This window comes from Danio aesculapii, chromosome 12 (assembly GCF_903798145.1).
Source record: "Danio aesculapii chromosome 12, fDanAes4.1, whole genome shotgun sequence".
NCBI classification, from domain to species: domain Eukaryota; kingdom Metazoa; phylum Chordata; class Actinopteri; order Cypriniformes; family Danionidae; genus Danio; species Danio aesculapii.
The window spans coordinates 32,889,851-32,914,312 of record NC_079446.1 but is presented as its reverse complement, the minus strand read 5'-3'; the positions used below and the strand labels follow the sequence as shown (position 1 = coordinate 32,914,312).

The 24,462-nt window shown below is 33.5% G+C and overlaps 1 protein-coding gene across 1 annotated transcript in view; it reads left to right on the top strand.

Annotated features, from left to right (window-relative positions):
- Positions 1-24,462, top strand: part of vti1a (vesicle transport through interaction with t-SNAREs 1A) — a 251,266-nt gene that overhangs the window by 81,841 nt on the left and 144,963 nt on the right. Inside the window, exon 5 of the mRNA XM_056470051.1 lies at positions 732-816. Within this exon, the coding sequence (XP_056326026.1) occupies positions 732-816 (85 nt within the window). The remainder of the gene's footprint in view (positions 1-731; positions 817-24,462) is intronic.

The window sequence follows — 24,462 nt, the reverse complement described above, 5'->3', positions numbered from 1 at the left end:
TTGAAGGACATATGCATTTTCCCCATGATTTGCAATATTAATATATCTAGCACTTGACCATGATGTTTATTTTCATCTTAAATTTATGACTTTGACTTCATACATTACATGTGTACCTGGACACAGGACTGAACAAGTTTTCCTTGAAAATGTTTGGCTTGCATTATTTACTGTGACCCCTGCAACATTCAACCTGCGCTGTAGCCCAACCACAAAGTGTTTAGAGTGTCTACACACTCACTCACACAACAAATGGAAAAAGTCAGTGTAACGGGTTCACGGTGGCATCCTGAACTTCTCAAACTAACAGATATTGGATAATCCGAAGCAGCATTTGAAAATATATTACAGCTCAATTAGCCATCCCTCCCATGCTAATCTTTGCCCTGGATTTAAATGTGAGGTAATGAGATCTGGCAACACCTTCAGAACAAAGCCAGTGCAGCAAAAAAAAGGAAGTCTCAATTAAAAAGAAGGAAAGGTGTTAGATTGGAGCTCCATCCCTTTTTCCTTTGGAATTTGCACGAAGATCAGTCCAATTTGTTATGAAAACGCAACTCATAATTAGACGTTCTTAAATCAACGTAGAAGTTAAATTAAAACTAAGTGGTCTATACCCTTTTGTCTTAGTGTGCGCCTGTTATTACGTGTTGAAAATCTCTCTGTAAATAACGTCCCAGTGTTCTCAACCACTCTCATTGTTTTCTTTCCATCTGTGGTTTGTGTTTCAGAGAGCACATCTGTTGGACAACACAGAGAGGCTGGAAAGGTCATCTCGGAGGCTGGAAGCTGGCTACCAGATAGCAGTGGAAACCGGTAGGCATTCTGGGTAGCGGGCGGGGTGAGCGACAGCAAATTGTCTTGCTCGTATGCGCGCTTAAAGAGAGAGAGAGAGCGAAAAATAAAAAAAACGCCTTGACGACTGGTGACATTTTCAGGAGCACATCAAAGAAAAGCAACGGAGAGAGAGGTGTAGAGCAGCAGCCGCAGTACTGTTCAGCTCACACAAAACACACCGCCTGATTTCCATTCACCTACCTGTGTGTGTCTAAGAGAGAGAGTTTTTATTATGGGTACCAAATGATGGCGTGTCGACTAGAATAAACAACAACAACAACAGCCTGCCTCTCACGTCCTGCAATGTTTCGAGCTAAATAAAGACAGAGATCTTTTAATAAATCCATTTCTAAATAAAGCCCCCGATTCGCACCTGTCTGAAGGTTAGTTTTCATCTTTAAATACAAGAAAAATGAACTAATTTAGATCTGAAATGGATTAAATCATCAGGCATCTTTTCTTTTTTTTAAAAAAAAAGCCTGACTGTCACCGTGTGTTGTTGAGGCAGAGTGTATTCCTCAGAGACGTATCAAAGCTCGTTCTTCAAGAAGCTGCTGGCTTTCTTTGGCTTCTGCCTTAGTTTTGAAAAGTTTGTTAATTTACACTATAATGGCAGGGTGGCTCGCGCGCCACATCGACAGAGTTAATAATTCAAATCAAGAAAGGGTTGCGCAGACCACTGGCGTTTGATGTCTCGCAAGAACAACTCACAAATTCATAAATGCAATCTGCATCCTCTGCTGAAAAATTTAGTTTCATTTATTTTGGATCCTCTCAAGCTGCCATTTCATTTCTCCCTTTCTTTTTTTTTTCTGGTATTCGCCGAATGAGGGCCTTTTGTTTTTCCTCTATTCCGACATATTTTTTAGCTTATGTCTGCCCAATTGAATTGCCTACTTTTTTTTTTAGTTGGTACTAAAGCGGAAACCCGTACACTGCGATGACGGGATCAGACCCCCTGTGAGAGGAGTTTTTCCCCTCATAAAGGACGGCTTCTGCTTTCTGTCACAATGCCTCAGCGCTTGCACTGCTCTCAGTGTGGGAGCCGCAAGCGCAGAACAATGCCTGTTTACTCAGCCCTTCTCTAACCGCGTTAAAGCGCAACTCGGCCTGCGCGTCTGCACTCCTGTGATCCTAATCCCTGACCCTCGTACCCACCGACCACCCCAACACACACTCTCACACCTGCGTCTTAAAAGCAGAGCCGCAGGTAGTCCTAAACTGAAGTGCTCCAAGAAGGACAAAGCCTGTACTTTTGGGATTTGGGCACAGCAACCGTGTGCGACGTGTAGCAAAAGACCCGCGCAGAGTCGGGTAAACACAGAACCGCTTCAGTGGCTGTTGTGGAGATACAGGGGTTTGTTTGCGCTTTGTTTGGGCTGCGGCGCTGACCCTCGCTCCTCGTGTCACACTGAGGCGGATCGGCCAGTTTATGGACTGTGTGTTCAGATTCACTCGAGCGACAAACCATACTTGCTTTAGCGGCGGCTATAGAGCGCCGGCTTCTGCTATTTTGCAATGAAACAAAACAAAGAAAATAAAGCTAAATAATTATTTTAAAATATAATTTTTCTATGTAATACTGTAGTGTAATTAGTTATTATGGTCACACTTCACAATAAGGTTTGATTAGTTATTGCATTAACTAATAATGAACTATACAGAATTTAATAGTTCATCATACATCAATATTTACTATTGCATTGCAAAACTCATGCTTGTTAGCATTAGTTAATGCACTGAGTTAACATGAACTAACAATGAACAAATGTATTTCCCTTACTATTGTTAATAAATACAGTAATAAATGTTTTGTTCATTGTTTTTTTATATTAATAAATGTGTCAAATAATGGTAACTATTACAACCTGATTATAAAGTGTTACCCTCATTTTATATAACATTTTAACTTTTTAATTAGATGTAATTGTAATGTTTTTGCTATGCTATAAGACTTTAATTGAATTTTAATTAATAAATAATGATACAATATCAATATATATATTATTTATTCCATACACAAATACAATAGTAGTATTACAATAATACAGAAGGTAAAACGTAAAAAGCCAACATTTCAGTACTTATACATAAATGCATTCAATATAACACAACTGATATTGTTTATAGTTGTTATATAATTTGTTGTGTATATATTAAATTGGCAAAACCATATTGTGGTTACAGTCATGTTTTGTTCATTTAACTGCTGTTTTGTTGTTATTAGTATTATTATTATTATTATTATTATTGTGGTTGTTGTTGTTGTTATTAATGTTACTGTTATTTTTAGTGTTAGTATTATTATTAATATTTTTATTATTATTGTTATTGATAATATTGTTATTACTATTATTAAAATTACTATTATTGTTGTTGTAGTGGTGGTAGTAGTAGTTGTTGTTATAATAATAATAATAATAATAATAATAATAATTATTATTATTATGATTGTGATTGATATTATTATTATTATTATTATTATTATTATTATTATTGCCATTGTTGTTGTTGTTGTTGTAATTAATATTATTATTGTTATTGATATTGATATTATTATTATTATTATTATTATCATTATTATTAATAATAATATTGTTATTATTATTGCTATAATAATAATAATAATTATTATTATTACTGTTATTATTATTATTATTATTATTATTATTAATACTGTTATTATTATTATCATCATTATTATTATTATTGTTGTTATTGTTATAATAATAATAATAATAATAATAATAATAATAATAATAATAAACATTATTATTAAATATTTTTATTATTATTGTTATTGATATTATTATTATTATTATTATTATTATTATTATTATATTATTATTATTATTATTATTATTATTAAAATAATATTTACTATTATTATTATTATTATTATTATAGTTATTATTATTATTATTATTATTATTATTATTATTATATTATTATTATTATTGAAATAATAGTTGTTATTATTATTATTATTATTATAGTTATTATAGTTATTATCATAGTTATTAATATTATTATTATTATTATAATATTATTATTATTATTGAAATCATATTTATTATTATTATTATTATTATTATATTATTATTATATTATTGAAATAATAGTTGTTATTATTATTATTATTATTATTATTATTATTATTATTATTCATATAATATTTATTGTTGTTGTTGTTGTTGTTGTTTTTATTATTATTATTATTATTATTTTACAAGTTTCATTACAAGGACATATTTAAGATTTTAAAATATGCAGTTCTTATTAACCAAATAATTTCTTAATCAAATTTTTCTATAAGAAATGTTGAATTTTATCATACCATATTATTTTTAATCATTCTGCAAGAATTCCCCATATTTTTTGTGTAATTTTTATGTAGCTTGTATCCGATATTTTGATTACCCTTCTACACTATCAGTTGGAGGACTACAAGTGTGCGTTTGTGTGTTTTAAGGGTGATTTTAGTGTATGATGAATTCAGTTCAGTAGTAGCATGTCAGGAGCACTCCAGGCCCTCTGAGAGATATTGAGAGTGCTCTCTGGACATGCAGAGCTTTTTACTAAACTGTTTGTCTCATAAATAAAGTATGGGTCTTCATTAGGAGAGGGCTACCACTTTAAAGCTGCCTGAACCAGAGGCACGCCGGACTGAAGAGAGCCTGGAGTACAGTAGGAGGGAGCAAAGCAGCCAATTTAAAGGCATTTAAATCAGAGATGTCCCAGAGCCCACGAGCGTTAAATCAACCCTAATCAAAGAGGTGCCCGGCTGTTTGTGAAAACCCAGGAAGTGGGCAAAATATGTTTTGTATGCTGGAAAAGAAATACCTAGGGGGTTTCAATATGTTGTTTCAAGTCACATTTGGGATTGTTAAAGAAAAAACTACAAAAAAGATATGTATGCATACTGTATACACAGATAACATTTCATATTTAATTTTTATATGCTTTACTACACTATATTTTGTGTATGTATGTAATATAGGTCAATTGAGTACATTAAATAATGTACTAAAAAGTCCCTGTTAGATATAGAAATTGTACTAATATAGACAGATTTGAAAGTATTTATGCACACATATATTTACATTGTGTTTATATTAATACTTTATTCAAATTTAAAGCCTAAAAAGATTTACATAACATTCAAAAGAATTTAACAATGTATATTTATTTTCAGTGAAAACAATTCAATCGCTGAAAGTTACTAGAATAACTTCAATCTACTCATTACTCATAATTAATCATACCTCCATGTTCAACATAAATATGTACACGTTTTTTTTTACTAGTAAATGATGGAGCCAGATCAGTCTAAAAAATACATTTACAAAATGAAAATGTATACATGCACAGCACAATTCACATTTACAAAATCCAAATATACTTTTTCAAAAAGTAAAAATCATAAATAGTTTCACCAAATGAATTATATTTGCGTATTTTTAAATTGTGTTTTGAATTCACGAATTGGACTTGCGCATTTCTGATTCGTGTTTTGAACTTACAAATTGGATTTTGTAAATGTGAATTGTTTTGTGGATGGGAGAATTTTATTTTGTAAATGTATTATTTTTGAGACTGATCTGGCTCTATAGTAAAATCTTAAATTTATAGCATAAAGTACCTTGATAGAATAATTTTGGACATGTCTTAAAGTAATAACACAGCTCACATAATAGCATTTATTAAATCATTTCAGATTTGTATAATGAGAAATATTTAATTGCCGAGAGTTTATGGGTTGACTTCCAAATCTGTGAATTAATCCAAATAAAACTGAATGGTGTGTCCGATATAAACGAACGAGAAGCAGTGTCCGTACGGTGGCCTTTGAATGCGCAGCAGCAGCCGGCGCGCCAGCAGATCGATGGGGCCAAATGAAACCAGCTCATTAGGGATTGATTTCAGCAGTGTTTAGATAAGCAGAGTGGGTCGGGGCCTGGCCCCCGGGGCCCTCACCAGGGCCCAAAGTTCACGCAGAGCCAGGTAGAGAGTGTCTCCACAGGCCATCATCTTTATTAGCACCCAGATAAGCTGATTAGGCCTTGTCAATCAAAGGTGCCAATGACTCAATCGAGAGGCCCTTCTTTTCTTTCTCTCTCTCCCTCTCTTCTTCCCTTTTTCTCTCTTTTTTTGTGATAAATCATTGAAGCGACCAACAAAGCAGTAGCCATGGCTAAGCTAAGCAGCCCTGCAGTTGTCACCAAGGCAGACGACGCGAGGACCCTGTGATGATGTGACGACTGTATTAAAGAGTACATCAATTTGTTTGAGAGCAGTTTGATTTTTTTTCTCTTTCTGCTGTGGTATTAAAAGAGCATCCGAAGGGGGAGCGCCGTCATTGTCGTTTGTGGGCTTTTCGGAGGAGCCGAGTTTGCCCCCCGATACATATAAATAAGGAAATAAATGATCGGATGCAGAAATAAATAAATCCATTTTGTAAACATGAAGAAACGGCTTCTTTCGAGAGCGAGCGCAGCTTTAAGACATGCTGTGTCAGTCCATGGGTGTCAGAGTGTCCCAGTAACAGACCCGCAATTGTCTCCGTTTCTTTCCGTCTCACTCCTTCTAGCTCCTTTTTTCCTCTTTCTCCTCCATGTTATCATTCTTTCATTTTTCTTTCCTTCATTTCTCTGCATTTCTCAGATTTTCTGGTTGTTTTTAGCCATTAAGTAAAAGCAATAAGGCTCTTTGAACAGATTTATAGATATTTTATATTAACAGTTGTGTACTTGTTGTCATGGCCTTTCTTCCTATATTTGAAATAATAATAATAATAACTATTATCTAATTACCTAATTAACTAATATAATAATTATTATCATCATCATCATTACTTTTATTATTCAATAATTGAGAAAATAATAATAACAATTAATTTTATGTTAATTTAAACAGCAACAAATGTTTAATCTGATTTTTAAAATAAATTTTAGCTGTTATTTAAGAAGTTATTTATTTAATGAAATGTTTGTGTTTTAAATCACTTTCAATAATCTCAAAAAGAATATAATGTTACAATTTAATGTTGTGTACAAATATATAATAGTAAATGAATTAACTATTATTACTGTGTATTATTATTGTGAAATATTTTAATAATCTTTCAAACTAATGTATATGCATGTAAAGTTCAATAACAACAACAATTATTATAAAAATCATTACATTTAAGCTTATTTGTGCTAAATACAGTTAGACAAATTAAGTAAAAATGTACAAACGAGATTGAATGCATTAACAAAGATTAATAACTACTGTATTAAGTGCATTGTTCATTATTTGTTCATGTTACATTATTGTTATGCATTATTTACCATTAACTAATACAACCTTATTGTAAAGTGTTACCATATTAATTTTATTTTGAAATTGACAACAAAAGTTATATAATATGAAGAAATTAGCAATAATAATATGAATAATAATTAATCAATTAAAGCATTTTCATTCTGGTTAAAATGTGATATATACGTGTTATCAAACTACGTTCAATTTGCCGTACACGCACTAGCTCCTCTGTAATTAATTGTTTCATTGCCTTTCATTATTTATTTCTGTTCCAGTCGATTTCCTTCATTGTATAGTGGTGTTTAAAGTTTCAGCACATCGCCACTGTTCTCTCTTTAATGAGGACAATTTGGTGAAGTGGATTTCCTCGAGGTATAGCATACCAAATAACTTGGGTTTTTGTAGTTTGCTGAAATCTGAATGCCGTATTGTGTTTCAAAAAGAATATGCCGTCATTTGATAATTGTTTGATTCACGGAGCAGAGCCACAAGAGTTAAATATTTTAATAGCTTGCAGAGTTTGCAGATATGCAGAAAGGAGAACTTAACTCGAGTGGATTTTCTAAAGACAATGGTGGGTTTTTGTGTTGTAATGAGGGCATTTTCTCATTGAAAATGCATGCTTTTTTAGGCCTGCTTTTTTAGAAGTTTGAACGTACAGCTTTTTTCAAATATGAATACAGAATGTAAATCTCATTGACTGAAAGAAATGTGTATATAAGTGATGGTGTGTGTGCGTGAGCGCAATATAAGGTTTTTCCACTCTGTAAATCTACCTACGGGTGAGCTGTTTATCGTGAAACCCCCCGGCGGATGAAAGGCGATGTAATAATGATTTTTTTTTCTCTCCTAATCGGGCCTTGTCAGCGAGGCGTCTTATCGTGGAGAGGAAAATGACACCGATACTATCGAAGAGCCCAGAGTCCGAGTTTGTGTCGCTCCCCCCCAATCACGCCGGACCCGGCCTCGCCGTATCTAGCGCCGCCACAAACGCCAAGCGCCGCTTTTTTCATCTGGACTTCAAAAACGGTCCCCGTCATTAAAATTGCACCCGCGTTCGGCTGCAGGGATCAGCCGCTCCGGAGCGAAAATGGGATGTGGGAGAGGAGGCTCGCTAAATGTGCTAATTCTGTCCTCACATGTTTACGGCTTAATTTTAATCGGTTTGAGCGAGGGAGGAGGAGGAGGGTTTTTGGTGGGGTGGGGGGGGACCATTGCTGAAAAAAAAAAGCGCCTCACATTGCAATAAATCGCCATTATCTTTGACACCGAAGGACTCAGCTGTTCCAAGGATTTTGGGGTCTGTGTGCAACAGTATTATATGGAGACACACAAAAGTGTTTACGCTTGAATTGCGGTAGCCGAGGTGCACTCACTGATTTCTAGACAAAGGGCCAAACTTTCACAATGGCAAAGCCAGCAAACAGGCTCTTAACGCAAGAGCTGAACCAACAAACTTGACTATCTGTGGATAGAGAGTGCAGGTGTCGACTTGTTGATATTTTCCAATCTGTGTTGCGATATTTGTTCATGTTAAGTGCGATTATTGACTGTTGAGTTGCTACATTTTTTTTAGAGAGAGTTTTTTTTTCTCCCTCCATTGGGGTGATGGGGAGCAGATCCATTTTTCTAGATAAACTATTGAGTGACAGAATGAGAGGTAAGCTTCCCACTTGCATCTTATGAATAAGCCTCTTCAGCAGCTCTTGCCACCAGCAAGATACATCAAAATCTGCGGTATCCTCAGGACTGAGTTCAAACTAAAGTATAAGACGAGCTGAATTTTTGTCTGAAATGCTGAAGTTTGTAGGATGGAAGGCCAGGAAAGAATAAAATAAACACACTATGTATGATAATAAATGCTTTTGTCATTGTAAACCCTGCGGAATATGAATTAATTCCAAGTCACAACACAAATAATGTCTTATGTTAACAGTTTACATTACAGTATCAATATTACACATATTACTTACTATGATATTTGTATTTAAATGTAAATTCAGAAATCAGTTAATATTTATATTAACAAATAAGTGTTCTTAATTTAATTTTATTGTATTATTGTTTATTTTTATTATTATTATTAGTAGTTTAATTGGTATTAGTGTTATTTGTAACAGTTTACAATAAGGTTTCAAAGTTAAAGTATTTACTACATCAGCTAATAATGAACAATATGTGTACAGCATTTATTAATTAATCATAGTTCAACATTTACAAATTCATTATTAAAATTTATTCTTGATAACATTAGTTAACATGAACTAACAATAATTAACTTTATTTTCGTTATCTAGTGTTAACAAAGATGAATAAATACTGTAGTAAGTGCATTGTTCATTGTTTGTTCATGTTAGTAAATACATTAATTACCATTAACTAATACAACCTTACTGTAAAGTGTTATCATATTATTATTATTATTATTATTATTATTATTATTATGTATATATACATTTAAATTACATGTAAAAACATTATTGTTATTGTTATAGCACATATTCATAATTATTGCTCTGGTACTTAAATTTACAGTAACAAATGATTATTTTATTAATTTTATTGTTATTAGTATAATTTGTAACACTCTATAATAAGGTTTCATAAGTTAAAGTATTTACTACATTAGCTAATAATGAATAATATGTGTACAGCATTTATTAAGTAATCATAGTTCAGCATTTACTAATAAATTATTAAATTCTAATTTATTCTTGCTAACATAAGTTAACATGAACTAACAATAATCAACTTTATTTTCCTTATCTAGTGTTAATAAAGATGAACAAATACTGTAATAAGTGCATTGTTCATTGTTTGATCATGTTAAATACATTAATTACCATTAACTAATACAACCTTAATGTAAAGTGTTACCATATTATTATTATTATTATTATTATTATTATTATTATTATTATTATTATTATGTAAATATATCTAATATAAACATTTAAATAAATTTTAAAAACATTATTATTAAAATATTAAGCGCATTTTCTTCATAATTATTGATCTGGTACTTAAATTTACAATAACAATTGATTATTTTATTATTTTTATTTGCTATATTTTTTCTTTTCTCATGGTTTGTTTGCATCATTAATGCTGCTGAATCTTTTTGAACTATCTTGTTTTCAAAGGCATAGAGAGAGAAAGAGAGGGACACACACACACGAGAAAAAAAATGCATTTTAATTTCAGATCATATGCGTCTATTTATATCAGCCGCGCACAAACAGTCTTTCATTGACCTTTGCTTGACGGAGAGAGAGCGAAAGAGGGCACTCGAGCTGGATGGCGTTAAATAAAACTGTTTTGGAAGGAAATGGAAGACAAAAGCGAATACCCAGGACCCCCATGGGCGCTTCCTCATCGGGCCGCTTTAAAGAGCTGGCACATCTGAAGCGCCGCGATATCAAAAAGCAGAGAGAAAAAGTGAAATGAAGTAAAAGGAAAAGTGGAGAGGGGGGAAGAGAGAGTGGCAGTACCTTGTCACTGCCGAATGAGGATCATAAACGGTAATTGTGTGATGGGAGTGACACACTGATGACAGCAGATTGATGGCGCTTGAAAAGCCAGCGTAATTCACTAAGGAGTCGCTGAGAGTTGGGTGGCTGAGATTAAGAGAGGAAAACTAGTCAGACTGAGCTGTGAAAACACAGGCGGAGAGCGAGTACAGAAGGCCAGCGGTTTAGGCTTCACTTGCAGTGCTTACAGTGTTGTTTGTGCTTGATGTATTTATGGAAAGCGTCCTGCTCCCAAGAACTGCCTTGTTATGAAAATCCTGTGCTGCTTTTGTGGGAAAAAATATTCTTCCCTGATGAAATCTGTTTACAAAATGTCTGCATTTTAGTCATAGTTTTCATTATAGTGAAAATATGTTTTAATGAATTATTAATATGTGCGTTTTGTTTAGATGCAGAAATGGCAATAATGAAGTGACTATCAAATCAAAAGCTCACATTAGAGATTTTTTTATTATTGTACTACAGTTTTTAAATTATACAACACTTTTTTCTGCATTTACTATGCAATTAGGTTTAATCGAAGTGATTTCAGGTTCAAGGTTTGGATTTAAAAAAATTAATTTTTAAAATTAACACAATAACTGTAAGAATAATAATAATTAATTTAAATTTTTAAAAAAAGTTAAAATTTTTTTAATGAAACCACAAAACCTTATTTTATCTTTGATGTAATATGTAATATTAACGTAATAAACGACTATGGCAAGTATGCAAATAAATTACATGTTGAATTATAAAAATATAAAATAAACAAGTCATATATATATATATATATATCTATATATATATAGATATATATATAGATATATATATAGATATATATATATAGATATATATATAGATATATATATCTATCTATATATATATATATATATATATATATAGACTTGCTTGTTCTACATTTAACTTCTAAAATAATAAAATAGTAATTAAAACAAAGTTTATTTTATATTTTTATAATTCAACATGTAATTTATTTGCATACTTGCCATAGTCGTTTTATTTTATATCACTGTAATCAAAACAGAACAGTACTGTTTGATTTATAATATTTTTATTACGTTAATATTACATATTACATCAAAGATAAAATAAGGTGTTGTGGTTCGGTATCATACTTATTATTTATTATTAGTTATTAGTAGGGCCAGACAGAATCTGCAATTTTTTTTGCTATTTCTGCGCATAATTTAGTAAAAAATCTGCATATTTATGTGGAATGAGTTTTGGGAGTATCGGAACCAAAAACGCAATGTATTTAATAAAAAAAATAAATAAATAAAAAACTTTTATTTACGGTTTACAATGCAAATCCAATTAGAGCCACTTATTTGGTAAACAAAGCAAATCTCATATATAATACATCTACTAAAAGACAGAAAATCTTACTTTACAAGCCGTATTGTAAGTAAATCATATGAGCATTTTCATATTAGTCAATAATATTACTGAAATTAATTTAAAAACTGAATAAATAGAAATTTACACATTTATGCTAGCTAATAAATAGACTCCATGATGGACTAAAAATATGTGGAAATCTGCAGATTCCATGTGGGCCTATTTGATAGTAATAGTTATTATAAGTAATATAGTTATTAAAATTTGCAACATTTTGGTTTATTTATTTATTTTTTCACTTTTTTGTTTGATTTATTTTTAATTTTTGTCTTATGTCGATAAATGATTCGTTCTTATTGTTATTGTCATATTCAGTTTTATTTTTCAACAGTTACCAAACCAAATATCAATTACTTCTTATCCTCATTGTGTTTTCCTGTCACTTCAGACTTCATCATTTCACTCTTGAAACAGTCTTACTTTTTATTAACGACTTAATATCTCTTAACAACACTGCCATCATCCTGATGGTAAATTTGAACAGCTGCCGGCCCTGCTTTGTTATGGATAGTTAACCCAGCACAGATAATCTTATTTGTTTTCAGATTAAATATGGCTCAACGTGTGACGCATCTCAACACTGACCACCCAACATATAAAAAAAAGCCCCACTCATCATTAGTGCTGTCCGTCTGTCCCTCCGTAGCTGCTTGTGTTTCACCGTCCCTCAAAGTGGCTTCCTCCTCTGCAGGCCGCGTCCCGGACCGGTGCGGCCGCCGGCTCAGGACGCCCACTGAACATGAAACACATCGGCCGATCTGTCAGCTGGGGGCTCCATCTGTCAGTCAGTGGGACAGCTTCACTTTTGTCTGGGGAGGGAGTCGGGCAAATACGACGGGGCGGGGGGCATTCGGTGTACCCTTTTTTTTTGTCTGCTGCCGTCGTCCTGACATATTTAATAATAGTTTGCATGACTGTTATCGAAGTGGATGCATTTTAAGGGTGATCATGTTGACTTCTTGGGTCTTGTTTACATTGCAGAAGCCAACAGGTTAAAGGGATAGTTGACCCCAAATTGAAAACGTACTCACCATTTAGTAACCATTGAGTGGTTATTTATGAGTTTCTTTTTTTTTCTTCTATCAAACATAATAGACAGAAAATATGATATTTTGAAGAATTTACTCTCTAAGAAAATGATTATTCAAACTATTTATTTATAATGAGCTGAAACAACAACATTATTGAGATATTTATGTGACAACCTAATTATTTTATGTTCAGTCCACTTAAATTTATTACATTAACTTAATCGATTTGTGTTGGAATAACTTCAATAAATTGGAACCCGGCAATTTTTTACAGTGTAGGAAGCTGGTATTCATTGACTTCCATGATGGGAAAAATAATTACTATTGAAGTCAGTTGATGGTTTCTTATATTCTTCAAAAATGTAATCTTTTGTTAGTATAAAATAACTGAATATTTTTGGGATATCACTTTAAGTGAACTTCTATACAGTGGGCTTAATTTATTTGAATGTACAAAGTAATAATATAAAATTATAATTACACATAAATATACAACTGACTTAATATTATACTTACTTAAATTACAATTTAATTTCAGTTTCAAAAGAGAAAACGTGCAGTTCAATTATTTATATAATGTAATATAATTGATTATCTTGCATGTCTTTTATTAATAAGTGTAATTTAAGTTTAAAAAAATACTGTACAAAATGTCTTAGTCATTTTTATATCTTGAAAGTGCATAGATTTATACTGCATCTAATGCAATAATGCCACGAGATAATACATGTACAGCAGTAGTTTACCTAAAAAATTAAATAGCTTTAAATCAATTAAATCTTTAATTAAACTTTATTGTTAAGTGTAACTGTTAAGTCTAGTGTGAGTAAAATTTATTTGTTTAATTTTGTCTAATTTTCTAGGTTTTAAAGAGTATTTACTAGCCTATACAATATGTATTTTATGTAAGTTTATAATAATTTTTTGTATGTATTAAAAGTAAAGGTTTTGCACTCGGATTGGATGTACAAATGAAACTTACAAGGAAACAAACTTATTATTTTATATTATCAAATATTTGTATTTATATTGCACCTCAAAATGCAACTTCATTGACTTTCTGCTAGGCCATGGCAGTTTGACTCCCATAAATGAATCTGCCTTCTATTAAATATAGACAGACTCCTGCAGTCTACAGTTTGGCAGATAGGCTGCGCCCTTGAGCCACCGTTAAAAAAAAGACCTTCTCAGAGAATAGTCTCCACACTGGGGCACAAGAGGCCTCCACCGCTCGCCTCTCTCTCAGCTCCAGTCTTTGGATGTTTCTCCTGGTGCTGAAAGTTCCTGAAAAGATAAGCTTTGCTCGCAACTCTAGGAGCTCATTTGAGTTTTATTTATTTAGCACAGTGTTTTTTTATGTGCGTGTTTGAGAGGGAGTGTGTTTGTGTGCACTGCTGAATCCCTGCTGAGAGCATCAGTATTTTCAGATCTGTATGTAGGGGCGATACTGAACATCAGCAGCATGATATTTCAGCTATTATTATTCCCTCCTTAAAAAAGGGGGACCAGACTACATTTGTCACCTCACCTATGAAGTCTGTTTGAATTGAACATGATGCTATTGCTCGATGAAAAGTTTCACATTCGTTTGTAATTTTTTTTACTCTGTTATTCACTGTGTCCACATTTGATTTGAGTTCTTTAGAATAGGATATAGATGAGGTTGATTTGAGTGTTTGCCTGTAAGCTAAATAAAGTGTGTAAGCTAGATAAAGTGTGTTGTGTACATTCCAAAATGATTTTTGCTGTTTTTTCAAACTACTTATTAAAATGAGCTGAATCAACACAACTCTTGAAGATTTTGGGGGGGACAACTTTATTGTTTTATGTTCAATCCATTTAAATTAGCAAAAACTATTACGTTAAGTTAATTGATTTGTGTTGGGACAACATGAAGAAATTGTGTGGAACCCACCATTTTTTTACAGTGTATGTATTTGTTTTAAAATGAGTTCTTAACGTTTATGCATTATTTAAATTGCTTTATGAAATGATTAACATATATTTAAGGCAGAAATTGGTATATTGCCGCACATTGTTATAGTTGCTGCTGTTTATATTACAATACATACAGTAGAAGTCTTTGTCTAAATTAATTGGTGGTTGATATTGTGTAAGGATTTCTTTTTAAGGATGATTGTGCTTAGTTTGTATTAGGGCTGCACGATATTGGAAAAATCTGAAATTACGATATTTTATTTTTCTGCAATAAATGCTGCAATACTAATACAGTTTCACAAGATTGTTTGAATAACTCCATTTGACGGTTTTCTGGGGAGTCTAACAGTATGGGTAGAAATTAAATAATCACAATGCAAAAAAAGAAAAGACAAGAAAATTAAAGGATTTTGTTTTTGCTTTAAAATGTAGATATTTGAACTAGAAACAAGAGAAAAATTCTAAGTAAGAAATATTTTTTGCATAAATCATATATTCTATATAAATTAACTGATTAAATGCAATTCTGTCGCTCCTGGTCAACTATAATTCAGACTTGACTTTGCATATCTTTGCGATGCGACTATTGTGTATCTGCACATTGTGATACATTGTGCAGCCCTAGTTTGTAAAGAAATCTGTATTTAACTTGATTTAAATTGTTGAATTCTGCTTATAATCGCATTTTATGTAAGTAGTATAACTGGAGGCAAAGGTAACTCTTACATTTCAGCGTTCTAACTTACTGAACATAATTTATTTGAAACATGTTATGAAATATGTATATATATATATATATATATATATATATATATATATATATATACACGTGTTTTTTTTTACTCAGCTATAAATGCTTCTTTATATTTATTATTAATATTATCTAATTTTCCTTATATCAGTACTATATCATATATATTTTTTAATTTAGGTATGTTCATTCATTCATTTAATTTGTTTCCCCACAAAGCACAAATAAACATCACAAGTTCACCATACTGTACAAAAAGACAAAAGATAAAAGATAAATATACAAATAATGCATTTTAAATATAAATGAATGAAAGAGACCAAGGATTATAATCAGTTAAAGCAAGAGATAGAGAGTTTTATTTGCTGGCATTTTAAGGTTGTTTTCATACTATAGATTTTTTTCTCCAGTCTTCAGCTTACTTGTTTTCATCGACAAACCCATAAGGTTGAGTTGCCATGCATAACCGCATTGACCATGGTGAGGTGATTTCTGAAAAATCTCACACGAAACACCCAATGCCATCTGCTGCTGCATACTCATTTCGATTACACACACAAAAAACGCAATCCCAAGCCTTCAGCCTGCCAGAGATTGCCAGCTTTCTTTCATGATCAACTCAGTCAGATAAAAATAGTCAGGAAAGAAGTCTCACGACGGCCAAATGATAGACAAATTAAGTGTTATGTGTATATGTTGTACTATAAATATCATTTCAAAATGTTCACCCGACGCAACATTATTTTGTGCGACCAATACGAAGGATGAATCTTGACCAAAAAAAAATATGAGAGGATAAAACGATGATATTTAAAATGTGGAGTGGCTGTAGCATCCTGGGCCACCTGGATTTATTTGGGCCAAACACCGCTCTGTCCGTCTGGGCCCTGTCTGTCCTGGAGGACTACGGTGAACAGAAGCTGCCTCTTCTGAACTCGCACCTGATCACCACGTTTATGCCCGACTCTCTTCCTCTGTCCCAGTGTGTCTGGATCTCGCTCGCCCTCCTTTAACTTCCTCCCTCCCAGCGGTCCTGCCCTGTCCTACTTAACTCCGGCCCATCCTGCCCTTTGATTTGAGCTACTTATCCAGCCACAGATCATCTGCACACTTCACACACTCTGTTTTTCCTCACATCCTCTCATGTTTACGAGGATATGTTTCACAAACAGATAGTCAGTTAACACTCGCAGCTCTTATCAGTGCATTCAGATTAGTCAATTTGCTCTTATTGTTATTAAGAGCATTGTTAAAATGAAGTCTAGCAGGTGTTGTGTTCTTATAACGCCGTTTGATTAGGAAGATTTCTTTAAAGGATACCACATGAAAAGATGGTGCATTGATACATAAGCATACCATCTGTTTTTACTTTGTAAACTGCAGCGGCATTCTAAAGCATATTTTTGCTTCTCTGTTATGTGAAAGGTATCAAACAGCTGACTTGTCTTCTGCCTGGAAATATCACTAGGCTTTCAGTCTCTGCGTTAACTGTAAGTGATCCAAATTTAAAGTGGCATACCAGGACTCGTTGGTCTGTTGATTACTTTTGCAGCCCAACAGCTATGTAATGATTCTGTTCATGCTGTTCTTGCTACCGGGATAGAGTACCATTGCTCAATTTACTAAGCACCCTCTTGAGTTCATGTGAAGCACAGAACATTCTTATGAAGACTTCGGAGCCCTTGTACTCACTTTATGAACCTGTATCAAGCTCGTGGAATTAGATGGAATTATATGGAGACTTTCGAACCTGATGGGAGTGTTTTGGTCAGCCAAGTCATCTTATGGATTTATATCATGCGCATTTGAAACTTGTGAAGTTGTTTTGAATATTTATGCGAATGAATCAATTTTCTGGGGAGTCATTTTGATTAGTTATCTTATATAGAGTAGTCTTAAGGCTGATTTATACTTCTGCATCGAGTGATCGCCGTGACCCACAGCGCCAGTCTTACATGTAGTCGTGCATTTATACTTCTGCGTGCTGTTTGTGATGCTCTGCAATGACACTTCCGAAACGCTAGCTGGCAGTAGGTTTTTATGTTCCTCTGTGTCGGATTTCTTCATGCTTATTCAGAAGCGGGAAACGGTGGATGTGCAACAACTTTAATCATAAGGTAAACACAAAAAAAAAGTTTCCATCTGGAGCTACTTTACAGGACTCGACACTTGTAAACACTCGCTCCTTCGGGCTCGCCGGTTTTCAGCACCGCCCACACTCATTACAGCCACCAAGCTGACCAATCACAGAGCTTGCACTACGCATCGTTTTGACGTGTAGTTACATTTTTCGAGAGGTACGCGGAGGCATCAGGCACGACGAGGGATATGTGACCACGCGGAGGCTGTCCCGGACCATATGCGTGTGCTTGTCGCAGAAGCATATATTAGCCTTTAAGGCTGATGGTCAACTATTGGAACAGTGTCAGGCAGTTGGTCAGCAACTGTTAGGCTAGTTTATTTGGTTTGTTCCACGTCTCTCATTGGGTTAAAATCAGAGCAAGATGACCCAATTCAGCACGTCGGTCCTTGGCGAAAGATATTTCTCTGGGGTGCGTTTTCAAAAACCACCGTTAGCCAACTAAGGTTGCAAGTTCCGCCGTTACAAACATAGCTTGTTGATTTGCCGTTTCCCCAATTCCATCGTTGCTACGAACATTCACAAACTGCATCGCAAACTTGTATGCTTGCAACTACACCTCTGGAGCTGTAGTTGGAAACATAGTTCCTGACTGTTCTATACCCAGTTATACCTCCTATGCCCTATTTGTTTTGAACATTCTGACATTTAAACTTGGAATGATATATATATCTACATATCTATATATATAAAGCATTAAAGTCGTCACTCCTAAGTCTAATTTGCTTTCAAAGTATTTTTACAGTTCAGTTTTAGCGATCATCATGTTTACAATTGCGCTCCCTTTGCAATGCACTTTGAAAACATTTATGTAATTTTGAAGACAGCCATGGATCATGACGAAAGCTATAGGTGACCTATTATTTAAAAGCGGAATTTACTTTACGTCTCCAAAGCTTGTGAAAACAAAAAACATACATTAAGGGTTTTAAATTATAGTAGGTTACTATCTGTACTGTGTATGACATGGGCCTGTTGGTTAGAACATTTAAAAGTGGTTGGCATGTGTCAAATTGTAAAAGTAGACTTTTCTAAAAATATTAATAATAATAATAATAATAATAATAATAATAATAATAATAATAATAATAATAATCATTATTATTAAAGTATGATTTTTTTCATTTCCTAATAAATAATATATATTACATTTTATTTCTTAATAAATAGCCTCATTATTGCCTCAGCCTATGTTTTTATATATGATATTAGACACAAAGAAATTATGGGGTTCTTCTTCAAAGAAGTTGTAACCACCCCATTTAGAGTGTCATTATGAGCGTTTTACGTTATAACTATTGTGGTTCAAACTATGGATCTGCGACAGAGAAACTATGGGTGTTGGGAACTATCGTTACTACATCGTTATTTTCCCAAGCGATGCATCGTACTATGATAGTTCAGCCGCAAGTTACGTCGTTGTTTGGGAAATGCACGCTGGGTTTGTTAACCAGCAATGAATTTGAGTGCAGGAACAAAAACTCTTTCGAAAGTTACGAAACCAAACAAATGATTCATGCAGTGTTGGGTAAATTACTTCAAAAAAGTAATGAATTACTAATTATATCATTGAAATATATTTGAATTACATTTTTAATTAGTGTGTCTCAGTACTCAAGTTATTATATTACTGGACTCATCAGAACTTTTCTGCGCAAAAATGCACTACATACAATTCTCAATGCAGCTTAAACAATAGAAATTAAACTAGACGATGACTTAAATCCGAGCCAACCAGGACCTTTCAGCTTTAGTTAAAAAGTAACAGAATTGTAAACCTTGTATGTATCAAAACACAAAACATTTTAAAGCAATAACACAATATTTCATACATACCATGTGTTGACATACATTTCTGACTCAGTTCATTTTTTCTCAAGCATGTTTAATCTACTTGATAAATTAATTATTCTGCTTCTCTTGATTCATTCAGAACTATTGAATTCATGTACAGTGTTTAAACAAGTACATTATAACTAACTATAATTAAATTACTTGAACATGAAAAGTAATCCCTTACTGTACTTTCCTGTGGAAATGTAATCTAATTACAGTAACTAGAACCTTTGTATTTATGTCAAGAGGTAATACAAAAAAGCCAGCTCTAATTTCACTACCTATCTTAAATATTTACAAATGATATGGATTATTAGATTACCAGACATTGATTTTCATAATCAAATCCCTCTGTAGTGAGTGACAATTAGTGTGATAATGGCACTAATTGATGCTGTTTACAGTTTGTGTGTGTGCACATCACAAGTTCCAGTTTCCCTTTGTGGAAAAAGAAAGCAGACTACTCTCGCTTGCTATTGCGAAAAGTCACATCCTCTCATGCAAGCACAGAATGTGACCCATGTTTCAGTCGGCTGCTCTCCATTTGGTGTATTTACAGGCAGGTTTTTGGTCCAGATGCAGGGCATTGAAAGGCAACAACACAATTGTTTTTTTTTATTTGCACACCACCTTTTCCGATTGGCACACGTCAAGGGTACCAGGGCTATCTCTTAAGCTCACAAGATTGTAGGTTGCTCCATTAATCATATTAGCTTTCAGGAAGGTGATCATGAGTGCCTTTTTTTGTGACCACTATGTGCCCTCAATATACATTTCTACTGACCTGGCACTGAGGCAAGCTCCAGGCAGACTTCTACCTGGCAGTTAAGATGACCTTATGCCCTAAAAGTGAGGATGCAAGGCTTTAATGTGCCATTTGGGGTTGTGCCTATTGGTTTAACTTGAATTATTTTGATGACTATAAAGAGTTGTCTAACAAGGATTATCGTATTGAGTCAGTTTGAGGTTGTGAAATTGCATTAGGTAAACATTTTACATGGAGTTATTTTGTGGGAACATTTAAAGCTTGAGAAGTCATCTTTGGGATTGTCTTCATTAAAACATTACATGTTTTAGAGTCACCTTAGGGAGTCATTTTGATAGGTAGAGATAGAAAGTCATCTTGTATCAAGTCATCTCGTATTCATTTGAAGCTTGTAGAGTCTTTTCAATTAGTTATTTAGATGAGTCTTCTTGTATGTAGTTATCTGACTCCGAAGATTGAGGATTCATTCTTGAGGAAGCAGGGAGTCATTTTGATGAGTTAGCTTGATAAATCAACTTATGTATAGTCATTCTGTTTTACAGTTGCTTGAGGATTGGTGGATTTAGTATCATGGGGAGCCAAGTCAACTTTAGCAATCTTATATAGAGTCATTTTGTTCTTGAACCTGTGAAACTTCTAGAGACATCTTAAGGAGTCATCATATTCAGTCATTTGAAGTATGTGGAATTCTCTTAGGGAATCATTGTGATGAGACAACTAGTTTTAGTCATCCTGTGGAGTAGTTTGATGCTTGTTGAGTCATCTTGGGGAGTCACTTTGATAAGTGAACTTGGTGGGTCTTACATGGAGTCATTTGAAGTTTGTTGAGTCACCTTAGGGAGTCATTTTGATACGTCATCCAGGTGAGTCTTCTTACATGTCATTTTATGCAGTATAAGTGAGCTTGGAGTTCTTTTGCCCGAGCAATTTGAAGCTTTTGGTGTCATTCTGCTGAGTCATCTGCATGAGTCTTTTTATTATGGCGTCATCTTATGGAACCATTTGAATCTGATGGAGACATCTTGTAGGGAATCATTTTGATAAGTCAACTTGGTCAATCATTTTATGATGTAATTAAAAGCCTAGCAGAGTCATTTTGAGGAGTCATCTTGAATTATTTTATGGATCCACCTGAATTTAATTTGTTATCATCTTAGGAATGTGAAGTGTGTGCAATCAACTTATGAAGTCATATGAAATCTTTTGCTTGCGGAGTCAACTCAGCAACTTAGAGTCCAACTAAAAGGAATCATAATATTCATGTATCATAAAAGTATCCCTGCATTACTTTGGATTAGTTTTAAAAATTGACTATTAAAAATGGCAAATAGTAACAATTATTTCCATCTCTTTGGGTGATGGTCAGAGAACTGTCATTGATTTGATCCTGTGTGTGAAAAGAACCATGGTATTTTTGTGAAGGAGAAACAAGAGGGGCTAACTAATTTCTCCATCAAGTTAATACAGCATTAGTGTGTTTTTAAGATGGCTGCTGTGGTAATTAGTGAATTGCTTTGAGTGGGCCAGGCTGGGCTGAGAGCGGGTACGAGATGAAAAAAGAGGGCAGAAAGGCTGTCTGTTTCATACTCTGATGGAGGTTATATTTTCTGTGACAACTGGACCACAGTAATCAAAATGTGTTAATAATCCCTTCAAAGGCATGGCGCGGCATCAGTGGGGCCTCAATGAGTCTGAATCCCCTTGTTAGCAGTGGAGCTGGATGCTCCGCCCTCCCCAACCTGAGTCAGACGCAATTACAAACACCGCAGCAACAAGAAACCTACTATTGTCAACACATACACAAACACACATAATAAAACATTCATATGCAGATTCATGCAAATACATAATGATTTCTCCAATATGTCAACCGTTTGGTCAACGTGAAATGCAAATCCAGATTGTTGCATATATTTCCGTTCATATTTAATCATATTTAATTGGCAAATTCCTAGTAAAACAATCTGGAATAACTAATGTATTATGAACAGAAAAATTCACAAGTCAAAGAATCACACCTGTATGAAGAGAGATAGCGCATTCCCATGAAGCATTGGGAATGATGTAATTGAATCGAAACTTTGTATGGTAAAAAGTGTGGGATTGGTAAGAATGTAAGAATTAAATTAAGTATTTGAGAAAGAAGGTGTTTCTTTGATTACTTATACAGTAAATACTAACATATTAGGACTATTCAAAACTTTTGTTTTAATATCATTTTTTGTATCGATCAAATCAGCTCTTGTTATTATATCATTGTTGAAAATTTAACATGTAAATATTTAATTTAATGTTTAATATTTATATGGAAACCATGGGGTATTTTTAAGGATTTTTTGATCAAAAGAAATTTTAAAAGAAACAAAGCGTTTGTAAAATATAGTAATGTTTTTTTTATAGTACTGTCACTTTTAATTTGTTTAATTGGTTCTTACTAAATAAAAGTATTAAATATATGTAATAAAATTAAATATATATATATAAATGATAATACACATTTTATATACACAAGATTTAAACTTATTTATTTTATTTGAGAAGTTCTTAAACTCATATTTTACATCCAGTTTCGTTATGTGTTTTGTTTGTTTGTACTTTCATTTTAGTTGTCTTTTATTTCTTTAATTTTACTTTCCAAAATGAATCCTCATTGCACTTACCAAGTTTAAAATGATAATAAAGCTTGTTAACAAGTTTTTAATGATGGAATTATAATACTTTGTTTCATTATTTCATCTTTGTTTACAAGTAGCAGGGTATTTACAGCTACTGTATATTTCTGTCCATTTGCATCCTGTCCCTTTGTGCCCCCTGGCGACATATTCACAAACTGCTGTTACACCTAAACACACGCTGTTAATCCCTTAGTGTCGCGGCGGCAACATGCGTGGCAGTAATGGTCCTTTTGAAGTGTCACCCACTGTACACTTAAAAGTTTTTCTCTTAGAAATAGGTCCCATTACTGAAGTAAAATAGACCATATGTTTTTTTTTATGCAGAAAATGTTTACAGAATCATTAAATCCAACCATTAAAACAGAATGAGCAATACAAAGATCAATTTCATGTCATTTGGCCATTTTTTATGAATGAAACGCTAACCTAAAAGTATGAATGTGTGAAGTCTGTTCTGCGGTTTCAGTTACTACACACATACTAAAGCAATATGCTGACATGAACTTTATCTCTAGAGCTGAACCGAGAGCAACTTGACAAGCGTTTTACTGTTTTACATTGTATAAAGCAGACTATATTTTGCAAGTAATAAAAAAAATATTAAAAACAACCAATCTGGGGAAAGTAAAAGAATTTGTAAAAAAATAAGTAATATCATGGGGCCCTAAAAATTTATTTACAGCACACTGTTAGTTTATACACAACAACACATTACCAGGTAAAAACTAACATCCTTCCTGCCCTCTTGCAAGCATATTATGTAGATACAGCCGCCCACAGATGATCCCAGTGGCTAAAGGTTCTTCTTTCTGCTCCAGTGATCACTGCATATTGTTACTCTCACCACCAGCAGAATCCTCTTTATTTGCCCTTTGGGTCTTCTTGATCAGCCGTGATAGTCTTGGCGTATTTACTTTATCACTCCAGAGTGAGCTCTGTTTAAATGACCCACGTAAGCCAAGCCAGCCTCACAGATCAGCCAAACACACGTTCAGTAAACATCTCAACAGATTCAAGAGCTTGTAACACTGACCTGTGGACATAATACTTTAATCTCATCAAATACAGCCTCTTCCTAACATGGTCCCCCCCCCCCCCCCCCCCCCCTCCTTAAAAATCTTCAGTGAGGAGTCTGGGCAGATGCATTCGTCAGAGCAAGGGAAACTTTGGATGTTCCAAAATTTGGGGTTAGGTGGGATTTTTCTTTTTTCAGCATTTATTTGATTGAGAATACTTTTTTTTTTCTTA